The sequence below is a fragment of the Hyla sarda genome, chromosome 6, assembly GCF_029499605.1.
Source record: "Hyla sarda isolate aHylSar1 chromosome 6, aHylSar1.hap1, whole genome shotgun sequence".
Classification (NCBI taxonomy): Eukaryota; Metazoa; Chordata; class Amphibia; order Anura; family Hylidae; genus Hyla; species Hyla sarda.
In genome coordinates, this window is record NC_079194.1 from 260,606,611 (window position 1) to 260,619,345 (window position 12,735).

At 47.3% G+C, this 12,735-nt stretch overlaps 1 protein-coding gene across 5 annotated transcripts in view; it reads right to left on the minus strand.

Moving 5' to 3' along the window:
* HRAS (HRas proto-oncogene, GTPase) overlaps positions 1-12,735 on the minus strand; it is a 158,649-nt gene that overhangs the window by 47,385 nt on the left and 98,529 nt on the right. For all 5 annotated transcript variants that reach the window (XR_008845327.1, XR_008845328.1, XR_008845326.1 and 2 more), the window contains exon 4: positions 1,896-2,074. Coding sequence is in view for 1 of the 5 variants with exons in the window: in XM_056527101.1 (XP_056383076.1) it covers positions 1,896-2,074 (179 nt within the window). In the remaining 4 variants the exon portion in view is untranslated. The remainder of the gene's footprint in view (positions 1-1,895; positions 2,075-12,735) is intronic.

Sequence of the window (12,735 nt, forward strand, 5' to 3'; positions counted from 1 at the left end):
TCTCCTGTTCACCCGCACCATAACTCTGTGTATCAGGTTATAGTGCGGGTGAAAGGATGAGAGTTTTCCTTTAATTGCATGTTCTTTAGAATCCCTTTTTATGTGACCTCATCACGTGATCATGATTTTGTTATTTGGAAGCTACTGAGCTTTGCTTAATGTGTGTTTTGCTTAGTGAGCTCCCGGCTTTTTTCATTTGCATAGTTTAGTCTAATGCAAAAGCATGGACATTATAGGGGCAGCTATTTTTTTTTTTTTTTTTTTTTTTTTTTTAATAGTCTTTCTAATAATGGTCTTTGTTTCTTGCCTTCTGTTCCATTTCTGGATGTAGTTTATTTATCCACTTCAAATCATCATCCAAACCAACACCCCCAGCTCCAGTAATCTAGGGTTAGTTGCAATTCCACTCTTTTTAATTCCGATAATGCATTCTGCTATATTTCTTGTAACTATTAAGACTCAAGACATACAAATGCTATAGGTAAAACCCAGTTTTGCAGTGGGGAGGGGGGGCTAACTACTATTTGACATTCACCAAGGGCTTGATATCATTTGCATGGTTCCATAATTTTATTCACCCTTGGTGCCATGGTTAAGAAATAAACTTTCGGGTTTGAGTCCAGTATTCTGCACAATGTAAATGCATCTACATAGTAAACAGCCCATGCCACGTGCAGGGGAACATAGTTTCTGTAGGGAGCTTAGTAATGCTCCTCAACTTTTGATTTCAATCTTTAGTTTAAGTGGATGAAAAGTTAAAAAGAATCTGTCATCTCTTTCATGCTACCTGAATCACAAGTCATGGGGTGGCCCCAAGCTGTTAATCAAAGCCAGCAGGGTAATAATTTTGGGGAAGGGGGTGGGGCATAAGGACTGCACTTGTGAATAACTGGAGAACAGCAGTTTAAGTTTTGGGTAAAACAGGGACCAAAGTCAATGCATACCTGGCTCTTGGCTGCTTGAGATGAGATCTGTAGCACTTTCAAACAGATTTGCAATACTTAACTAAACACAAAAATCCAAATCAGGGATCAAATGAAGTCTCAGTCTTTTAAAGTACAGTATCTGTACATTACAACGTATGGACCAAACATGGTTATAATAAAATAGCTACTAAAATTGTAAGAGGAACTTGGCTATGCTGTCAGACTGCCCCAGGACCGGATAAGGTTAGGTGGGCAACACCCTGCTGGAGGGCTTGCATGCCCAGGTAAAAGCAGAGAGTCAGGATTGTTCCACAGGACTAGTGCTTAGCAAATGTGGTGTCAATATTCAAAAAGGGCTCTAAAAGGAATCCTCAAAACTATAGGCCTTTTCTGAGAGATGCCATCAAGCTTGGGCTAATTTAGTTTGGAGAAAAGATGTCTTAGGGGCGATTTGATCACAATGTACAAATATATAACTGGACAGCATAGGGACCTTTCTAGTGATCTTTTTATACCTAGGCAGGTAACCATGACAAGGGGGCATCCTCTGCGTCTAGAGGAAAGATGGTTTCACCATCATAGATGGGGATTCTTTACTGTAAGAGCAATGATACTATAGAACTCTCTCAGATGATATTGTGATGTCTGATTTAATAAATAACCTATGGATACTACACTTATATGGATAGAACGTTGATCCAGGGATACTCTTATTGCCATATTGGAGTCAGGAAGGAGTCTGTTATGGGGTAATTGGCATCAGCATTATGTTTTTTTTTTAGTCTTCCTCTGGATCAACATAGCAGGGTTTCATGTTGAACTTGATGGACTTCTTTTTTTCAACTGTATAAACTACAGTATGTAATTCTAAAAAGAGTAAGCAGAAGCCACCTGGGACCCCCAAGATGACTTGTTGTTAAGGCCGTATGAAAGCAATGGAAAAAAAAATTTCACTTATTGGTAACACACCTGTACTGATGAATATCCTCAAAAGATTTAGTGTTGTTAATGGCAAATACGCATAAAAATCCCTCTCCTGTTCTCATGTACTGGTCCCTCATTGCGCTGTATTCTTCTTGACCTGCAGTGTCCAAGATGTCCAGCAAGCATGTTTCTCCATCTATTACAACCTGTTTTCTGTAGGAATCCTGAAAAATAAAATGGAAAAAGCAAGCAATTAAAATAAATTTATAATATACTAGCTGAGTACCCGGCGTTGCCCGGTTTTTCCTTCCTAATCCTTGTTGGGGAGGAAAATAAAGGAGGAAGCTTCTGACTTCATATCCCGTCCTCATATTTGGTTGCCATATCCCGACCTCCTATCCCGACCTTATGTGGGAACATACATTTCCCACTGATTTGCATGGGACTTTAAACAAAAACCCCGACCCTCACAAATGGGGGTAGTTAAGGGTTAAATTAACTATCCTATATTTTAAGTGGACATATAAGTAACATGTGACCAAGTATTATCAAAAAATCTCCAGCCGTTTGGAAGTTATGCAGTAACATTTATTTCCCATTGCCTTGTATGGGACTTTAAACATAAACCCCGCCCCTGGCAAATCGGGGTGGGTAAGGGTTAAATCACCTATCCTATGTTTGTTCTTGACATATAAGTAACATGTGTGCCAAGTTTCACGTTAATATCTTTAGCCGTTTGGACGTGATGCTGGAACATACACACACACACAGAGTTTTATATATATATACTAGCTGAGTACCCGGCGTTGCCCGGTTTTTCCTTCCTAATCCTTGTTGGGGAGGAAAATAAACAAAGGAGGAAGCTTTTGACTTCATATCCCGTCCTCATATATTGTTGTCATATCCCAACCTCCTATCCCGTCCTCATATCTCGACCTCCTTTCCCGTCCTCCTATCCCGTTCTCCTATTCCGTCCATCTATCCCAGTGGTGGGCAACCTTTTTTTTCAACTGAGCCAAATCTCGCCAAAACCACGATTGAAATTTATTTTGAGAGTCACATTTTTAAAACCGAAAATACATAGGATGGTACACTGTTTTTAGTTTCAATAAGTTTTTATTATATGTGGGGGCACATGACAGGGGGGGGTCCTGTCATTTGCCCCCACATATAATGCCCCCCTGCCATGTGCCCTTCATATATAATGCCCCCCTGACATGTGCCCCTTATATATAATACCCCATGTCCTGTGCCCCTCACAATAAAATGCCCCCCTGACATGTGCCCCTCACTTATAATGCCCCCTGTCATGTGCCCCCACATATAATGCCCCCTGACATGTGCCCCTCACATATACCGTATATGCCGGCGTATAAGACGACTGGGCGTATAAGACGACCCCCAACTTTCAAAGTTAAAATATAGAGTTTGGGATATACTCGCAGTATAAGACTACCCCTCCTACCGTGATGTACGGTACCTTGTAGTCTCCCCCCCCCCCCATTAGGTAGGCAGCATGTTCCCCCACATTAGGTCAGCAGCTCCCCCACAATAGTAGACAGTTACCCCACATTAGGTCAGCAGCTCCCCCACATTAGATCAGCAGCTCCCCCACATTAGGTCAGCAGCTCCCCCACAATAATAGGCAGCTCCCCCACATTAGGTCAGCAGCTCCCCCACATTAGGTCAGCAGCTCCCCCACATTAGGTAGGCAGCTCCCCCACAATAGTAGGCAGCCCCCCCACAATAGTAGGCAGCTTCCCCCCCCCACAATATTAGGAAGTTCCCCCACAATAGTAGGCAGCATAGTTCCCCCACAATGGTAGGCAGCTACCCCCCCCCCCCCCACACACAATAGTTGGCAGTATAGTTCCCCCACAATAGTTGGCAGTATAGTTCCCCCACAATGGTAGGCAGCTCCCCCCCCACAATAGTTGGCAGTATAGTTCCCCCCACAATAGTTGGCAGTATAGTTCCCCCACACTGGTAGGCAGCTCCCCCCCCCCACAATAGTTGGCAGTATAGTTCCCCCACAATAGTTGGCAGTATAGTTTCCCCACAATGGTAGGCAGCTCCCCCCCACAATAGTTGGCAGTATAGTTCCCCCACACTGGTAGGCAGCTCCCCCCCCCCCCAATAGTTGGCAGTATAGTTCCCCCACAATGGTAGGCAGCTCCCCCCCACAATAGTTGGCAGTATAGTTCACCCACAATAGTTGGCAGTATAGTCCCTCCACAATGGTAGGCAGCTCCCCCCCCCCCCCCCCACAGACATACAGCTTCCAGCCATATACAGTGTATGGCTGGAGGCTGTATGTCTGTATACTGCCCCCCACAGTGTTCCGGTCACCATCTACTGCTATGGCCTATGGACCATAGCAGTAGGTGCCGGGACCGGAGGAGCGGTGACCGGAACACTGAAGATGACGTGCCGCCGGTCACTTACCAGGCTCTGGCTGGAGTGCATCTTCCTCCGGTCCTCCTGGTACTCCTGCGCCTCTATGGTTGTACGCACGGGACGTCACTGCGTACAACCATAGAGAGGCAGAGGATCGCAGGAAGACCGCGGAGGAGGACGCGCGGCGGAGAATGGTTAGTGACCCGCGGACATCCTTATGTCCCGAAAAGATTTTTCGGGACACAGGGATGTCCGGCATAGGAAAACCTATGATTATCTGCCCAGGCCGGCTCCTGTGTGCGGCTGCCGCCGGGGGCCGGCCAGAGCAGGTAAAAACTAATACTGTATACTAAAAACCAGGGGGCCTCCAGCTGTTGTGAAACTACAACTACCAGCATGCCCGGACAGCCTTTGCCGGTCCGGGCATGCTGGGAGTTGTAGTTTCAAAACAGCTGGAGGCACCCTGGTTTTTAGTATACAGCAGTGGTCGGCACTATGCGGCCGCTGCTGCTCTGCATACAAGGGCCTGATACTAGTATCAGGCCCTTGTACGTTACCAGTGTGCATGGGCGGCCGCCGAGGCCCGACCGCACTGCAAGAGCCGCATTAAAGTGCGTGCGGAGCCGCATGTGGCTCGCGAGCCGCAGCTTGCCGACCACTGTTCTATCCCGACCTCCTATCCCCGTCCTCCTATCCCGACCCGTAATATGTGTACCAGTTATTGAAATATCTCCAGCCGTACGGAAGTTATGTGGGAACATACATTTCCCATTGATTTGCATGGGACTTTAAACTAAAACCCCGACCCTCACAAATGGGGGTAGTTAAGGGTTAAATTAACTATCCTATATTTTAAGTGGATATATAAGTAACATGTGACCAAGTATTATCGAAATATCTCCAGCCGTTTGGAAGTTATGCAGTAACATATGTTTCCCATTGACTTGTATGGGAAATGGGGGTGAGTAAGGGTTAAATCACCTACCCTATGTTTGTTGTTGACATATAAGTAACATGTGTGCCAAGTTTTAGATTAGATTGATAGATTAGATCAGAGAGATAGAGAGATAGATATATATCTAAAACCAGGTGCAGGCTGCTGGGCTAAATATACAGCAACAGGAGAATATAGCAGCACACTGCTAGCACAAAGATATAGATAAAACATGAGTCTATAGATGAAACATGAGTATATGGATAAAACATGAAAAGCTATACAGCTGTAGTGCAATAAATGAAAATATGAAATTATGAAACCGTGAGGTACTTAGCTTGGACCGTCCCACCACGGTAAGGTGATCTCATTTTGGGACGGACCCTAAACTATGAATATGCCTCTGTGTGAACAGTTCAGCAGGCATTGCAGGATCTTAAACATCCAAGGCACCTTATATACACCTGATAGAGGTGGGGTGCAAAAGCCAATATGGAGGTAGCCACTCTCCAGTCTGTGTTTCATGTTTTATCCATATACTCATGTTTCATCTACATACTCATGTTTTATCTATATCTTTGTGCTAGCAGTGTGCTGCTGTATTCTCCTGTTGCTATATATATAGATAGATAGATCAATAGAGAGCGAGAGCGAGAGCGATACATATGTACACAAACAAACATGTATACATACACAGTCATGAATGTTGGCACCCTTGAAATTTTTCAAGAACAGGTAATACACCTGTTCTTGAAAAACGTTATACGTTATACACCTGCCGGTGTATGAAAGAAAAAAAAAATAAAAGTATTTCCTGGGTACAAATACGCTTAACAGTGGCCTTATGATTGCAAAGGGCCTACATACAAGCAAATAGCGTACCATATACTACATTTATTTCTGTATCTGTGTTAAATTCAGTGTTATACCACACGTTATACACCTGCCGGTGTATTAAAGAAAAAAAGAAAGGTTTTCCTGCATAGAAATACGCATACCAGCGCGCTCATCATTGCAAAGGGCATACATACAACAAAGGAGTGTACTATTTAGTAACTGTTATTCTGTCTAGGGCCTATATACTGTGAAAGGACAGCCGTAAGTAATCGACTGCTGCTGTTCTATACCCTCATAAACACACTAAGTACGTCAGGAAGGAAAGTGCCAGGACGTGCACAGAGAAGGGGCAGAGGCCTACATACGTCAGGCAGAGTTGGCAGCAGACTTGGGGCGAGTGGCAGCAGGAGTCGCAGCAATAGGCCTGAGCTCCCGTTAACACCTAGCGGTCGTGTCGTTGACGCATCTCTCCTCGTCAATTGGTTTGCACACTCATCCCCATCATCACAAGTGACATCTGACAACCCCAGTCAAGAGTCGGTGGGTTCCTCAGACACAACCCTCAGTTGGCATGGCCCGGGAGGAGTCCCCGTAATCCCATTGCTTTTGTCCTATGCTGTTCCCTGTCCCAAAGAAGTATCTCATGCTTTGGGTTCAGCTCCACTATTTAGTGAGGACGATGTAATAGAGGACAGTCAGCAGCTAATGGGCAGCCAAGAATGTGAGGAGACCTGCGTCGCTTGCTCCGCAAGGCGGCCAAGTAGTGATGCGGAGAGTGACGTGGGAGGCGGTGTTTCAATTGTTCAGGGTCCTGAAGCAGACACTGTTGTGGAACACGAGGAGGACATCAGTGACGTGCACACATCTTTTGATGATGATGAAGCCCATCGCAATTGGGAGCCGGGTGCAGAAGCCGGGGCTTCATCAACATCAGGAGAAGAGATTTGCTCTTTGTCTATGAGGCAGCAAGGCGGTAGCACGGTTGGCAATCAGCGTGGTGGTGGCAGTAGTGGAAATTAAGGAGCCAAACGTGCCAGGGGAGACCACCTGCTTCGCGGCAAGCTACCATTCTGGGAGGCAGTGGAACAGGTGTTCCTGGAGATGGCGCCAATAATGTCCAAGAGACAACAGTATGCGCCCACTCATCAAACGGCGCAGAAGTTGAATGTGCTCCTGTCCAAGTTGCTGGTCCCTCCCTTTCCAACTGGTGGACTCTGCAGCTTTCAGGGAATTGATGGCTTGTGCCGAGCCGAGGTGGAGAGTCCCAAGCCGTCATTTCTTTGCGAAGAAGGCAGTACCAGTCCTGCATAAGTTTGTACAAGAGAAGGTGGGCCAGTCCTTGAGCCTGTCGGTATGTTCAAAAGTGCACGGCAGCGCCGACGTGTGGAGCTGTAACTACGGGCAGGGACAATACATGTCTTTTACGGCCCACTGGGTAAATGTTGTTCCTGCACAGCCACAACAGCAACTTGGACAGGTCACACTGCTTCCTCCTCCACGCTCTCGCTCCCAGGCAGTTGGTCCTTTTACAGTGTGCGCCTCCTCCTCCTCCCCCGTGTCCTCGGCCTCCACTGCACGTCCAAATCTCGGTGGCCCTTCATCGTACCATATGTGTAGGGCACAGCGGTGTCAAGCCGTCCTTCACATGGTTTGGAGTCACACAGGGGAGGAACTGCTAAAGTTCATTAGTGAACAAATCCGAGTATAGCTTACTCCACAAAATCTGGAAATGGGAACCATGGTGACCGACAATGGGAAGAACATTGTGGTCGCGCTGCGTCAAGGAAGTGTGAACCATTCGCCCTGCATGGCACACGTGTTGAATCTGGTTGTCAAGAAGTTCATCAAGTCTTCACCCCATTTGCAAGACGTCCTGACAATGGCAAGGAAACTGTGCATGCACTTCAGCCACTCGTACACCGCCAAGCACACTTTGCTTGTGCTGCAGCGTCAGAACGGTATCCCACAACATAGTCTCATTTGTGACATTGCCACACGTTGGAATTCCACCCTACATATGTTGGACAGACTATACGAAGAAAAGCCATCAACGATTTTTTGATGATCCAAGCAGATAGGAGTACTCCCCTGTGTAACTTCAATGTGAACGAGTGGCAGCTCATACGTGAGACCTGCCGTTTGCTGAGGCCCTTTGAGGAAGCCACATTTTTTTTTTAGTCACTCGAATTATGCCATGAACGACGTAATTACACTCCTACATTTACTCCAAAAAAGGATTGAAAACATGGCTGGTCACGGCAATGGAGACGTTGCGCCTACATCAGAAGGCTACATGAGTCCTGTGGGGGATGAACTGGAGGAGGATGATGAGGGGCAGAGCGGAGTACATTTTACGGTGGATGAGATGGCCGGTGTTTCTGGTCATTGGATAGGAGAGGAGGAGCAGGAGGGTTATTACGAGGGAGGCGAGACAGAGGACCCAGACACACCGTGGCAGTATGCAGTGGAGATGGAGGAAGGTAGTCCCAGCGAGTTACAAATGGCACGATGCATGCTGAGTGGCTTGCGTAGTGACCCCCGAATTGTCAAAATTCATCAGCGCGATGACTTCTGGATCTCCACCTTATTAGACCCTTTCTACCGGCCCAGAATGGGGGCCTTTTTACACCCACTGAGAGGGAGGACAAACTGACCTACTACAGGGAGCTTCTACGTAGTCGGTTGGCCGATGCCTATCGGCCACATGGTCCATCCACTTGCAGGTCTGACTCGGGGGGCCCTCTGCGCTCACCTTCCACTGCCACGGCTGCTGGGGAGGGGAGGGGTGGCAGGAGCAGTACCGGCTCAATCAGCAGCAGCCTGAGTCTACAGTCGCTGATGAGTAGCTTCCTTCAGCCGCATAGTGAAGCTACTCATCAGCAGCAGGTGGACATGGAGCAGGACCGGAACCAGCAGGTGGTGGCTTACCTCGACATGACCCTGCCAACAACCGCTGAAGATCCACTGGACTTCTGGGCAGCCAAACTTGATTTATGGCCGCAACTAGCGGAGTTTGCCCTGGAAAAGCTGTCCTGCCCGGCCAGTAGTGTGCCATCAGAGCGGATGTTTAATGCGGCCGGGGCCATAGTCACCCCAAGGCGAACTCGACTGTCCAATAAAAATGTGGAGAGACTGACGTTTGTCAAGATGAATCAGGGATGGATCAGCCAGGATTTCAAGCCACCAATGACAAATGGGTCTGAGTAGTTTGATCATGCTCAACAACTACAACAACATTTTCTCTATTATGGTTGGTTATGAAACCCTCTGGGGCAGACCTGGGCATTGTATGGCCCGCTTGCCACATACGGCCCTTTGATTGGCTCTGACCGGCCCGCACTCATTGGGGGACAACTAAACTGCTAATCTGGGGGACAACTAAGCTCTGAATCTGGGGGACAACTAAGCTCTGAATCTGGGGGACAACTAAGCTCTGAATCTGGGGAACAACTAAGCTCTGAATCTGGGGAACAACTAAGCTCTGAATCTGGGGGACATCTAGGCAGCCTAATCTGGGGGACATCTAGGCAGCCTAATCTGGGGGACATCTAGGCAGCCTAATCTGGGGGACATCTAGGCAGCCTAATCTGGGGGACATCTAGGCAGCCTAATCTGGGGGACATCTAGGCAGCCTAATCTGGGGGACATCTAGGCAGCCTAATCTGGGGGACATCTAGGCAGCCTAATCTGGGGGACATCTAGGCAGCCTAATCTGGGGGACATCTAGGCAGCCTAATCTGGGGGACATCTAGGCAGCCTAATCTGGGGGACATCTAGGCAGCCTAATCTGGGGGACATCTAGGCAGCCTAATCTGGGGGACATCTAGGCAGCCTAATCTGGGGGACATCTAGGCAGCCTAATCTGGGGGACATCTAGGCAGCCTAATCTGGGGGACATCTAGGCAGCCTAATCTGGGGGACATCTAGGCAGCCTAATCTGGGGGACATCTAGGCAGCCTAATCTGGGGGACATCTAGGCAGCCTAATCTGGGGGACATCTAGGCAGCCTAATCTGGGGGACATCTAGGCAGCCTAATCTGGGGGACATCTAGGCAGCCTAATCTGGGGGACATCTAGGCAGCCTAATCTGGGGGACATCTAGGCAGCCTAATCTGGGGGACATCTAGGCAGCCTACTCTGGGGGACATCTAGGCTGCCTACTCTGGGGGACATCTAGGCTGCCTACTCTGGGGGACATCTAGGCTGCCTACTCTGGGGGACATCTAGGCTGCCTACTCTGGGGGACATCTAGGCTGCCTACTCTGGGGGACATCTATGCTGCCTACTCTGGGGGACATCTATGCTGCCTACTCTGGGGGACATCTATGCTGCCTACTCTGGGGGACATCTATGCTGCCTACTCTGGGGGACATCTATGCTGCCTACTCTGGGGGACATCTATGCTGCCTACTCTGGGGGACAAGTATGCTCCTCATCTGGGTGACATGTATGCTGCCTAATCTGGGTGACATGTATGCTGCCTAATCTGGGTGACATGTATGCTGCCTAATCTGGGTGACATGTATGCTGCCTAATCTGGGGGACAACTATGCTCCTAATATGGGGAAAACTGATGCTTCTGGCCTTGGGCCTATAATTTTTTGAAGTTTAGCAGTAGCTAAATACATGCTTAATGCAAATGTCAACATTGCTCTTTAAATGTAAGGGTTTATGAAACCCTCTTGGGTACTGCGAATGACTGCTCCAGACTCATTCTGTGTCTTTCAGTAACTACTTGCCTCCCTGGTGCCTATAAATTTTTCAAGTTTAGCAGTAGCTAAATACATGCTTAATGCAAATGTCAACATTGATCTTTAAATGTAAGGGGTTATGAAACCCTCTTGGGTACTGCAAATGACTGCTCCTGACTCATTCTGTGTCTTACAGGGTCTACTTGCCTCCCTGATGCCTCAGGCCTTGGGCCTTCATTTTTTGGATGTTTAGCAGTCGCTAAATACATGCCTATTGCAAATTTTAAAAATGATTGTTAAATTCTCGTTGCTCTGCCAGGGCCTTCTCCTACCCCTCCGGTGCCGATCCGAGGACCTCACTAAACCGTCCAATCGGTAGTAGCGATGGGCGGTGTGAACGGTGTGACCCGCACTTACTGGGAATTAATCGTTGATGGCAAATAATTGCAATCCAAGATCCCTATCACTAATTGGTTTCAGTGAGATACACGCTGTCCTTGAAAGATAGAGACACGCCAATGCGTTCAGTGGAGCGCTAGTGCGGCCAGGACATCTGAGGGCGTAACACTGCTTCAGCATCATTTTTGGTGAAAATTATGTTTTTCTGGGTATTTTATCAAAACCTTTTTTTTTTAAATAAAAAATGTATATTAAAAATAAATGTAACAATAAAAAAATCCAAGTACATTCAATAATACACAGAGTCATTACATATTAAAAAGACCAGGTTACAATATGATAACATAGATCCCGCTGTTACGAGGTAGTAAAGTATTTCGTTAGCCAATTTCAGAAGATTTTGTGGTTTTCTGGGGGGGGGGGGACTGTGAAGCCATGGTGTGTACCCGTGCATCAGCCAACTCCCGGCTGTGTCCCTCAGGCAATATATGGGTTCCTAATGCCGCAGAGGTGGGGCCTGGGTCAGGGAATTTCAAATTTTCTCAAAGGTAGCACCCGCTATACAAAATGTTTTTCATAGCCCTGACCGCCCATTTCTGGTTTTGTTACCTTTGTTTAAGAACAAGTGCATATCGAAAATTCCCGAAAAATCTAAAATTTTATCAAAATTTCAAATAAAAAAAGCAGGAGAATCAGGAGCGACAGAAGAAGGGTTTGACACACAGCTCCATTTGGCTCATATGGTGGAGCCTTGCCTGGATGAAGGAGGGAGCGTATGGCCACTGGGTGATGCAGCAGGCTGGACCACTACATCGGAGCCATGGTTCTCCCAGGCCGCTTTATGGCGGCAAAGCATGTGTTGACACAGGGCCGTGGTGCCCACATTGGGACCCTGGCCACGCTTCACCTTCTGCCGACATATCTTTCATGTGGCTACGTTTAAGGACAAATGCTGCGTTTTACACTAATCCCCTATCCTGTGGATAGGGGATAAGTGTTTGATCGCGGGGGGCCCCAGCGGTAGGCAGCCTCGGAAAGGTAGGCTGCCGCGAAGCAGGTGGTCTCCCCTGGGCATGTTTGGCTCCTGAATTTCCCGCACCTGTCAGTGAAAGATATACACAGGCAAAATGTCTCATATTGTGTTGTTTTTTGGGGTGGATTGTGAAGACCGGGTGTGTACTCGTGCATCAGTCAACTCCAGTCTGTGTCCGTTAGGAAATATATGGGTTACTAATGCAGCTGAGGTGGGGCCTGGGTCTAGGAATTTCAATTTAAAAAAAAAAAAAAAATCTAAAATTCTGTCGTTCATTATTTTTGAGAAGAAAGTCTTTGGGTGGTCCACCATCCTGCCTTATAGTCTTTTGAAATGTTGGATATGCGCTTGTGCTTACACAAAGGTATATATATATATTTTTTTATTATACAATTTTGTTGATTTTGGGGCGGATAGTGAAGCCCTGTGTGTACTGGTGCATCAGCCAACTCCAGCCTGTGTCCTTCAGGCAATAAATGGGTTACTGATGTCGCTGTGGTGGGGCCTGGGTCTGTGAATTTAAATTTTTTTGTATAGCGGGTGCTACCTATGAGAAATCTTTGTCAAAAACTTCTCATATTGTGTTGTTTTATT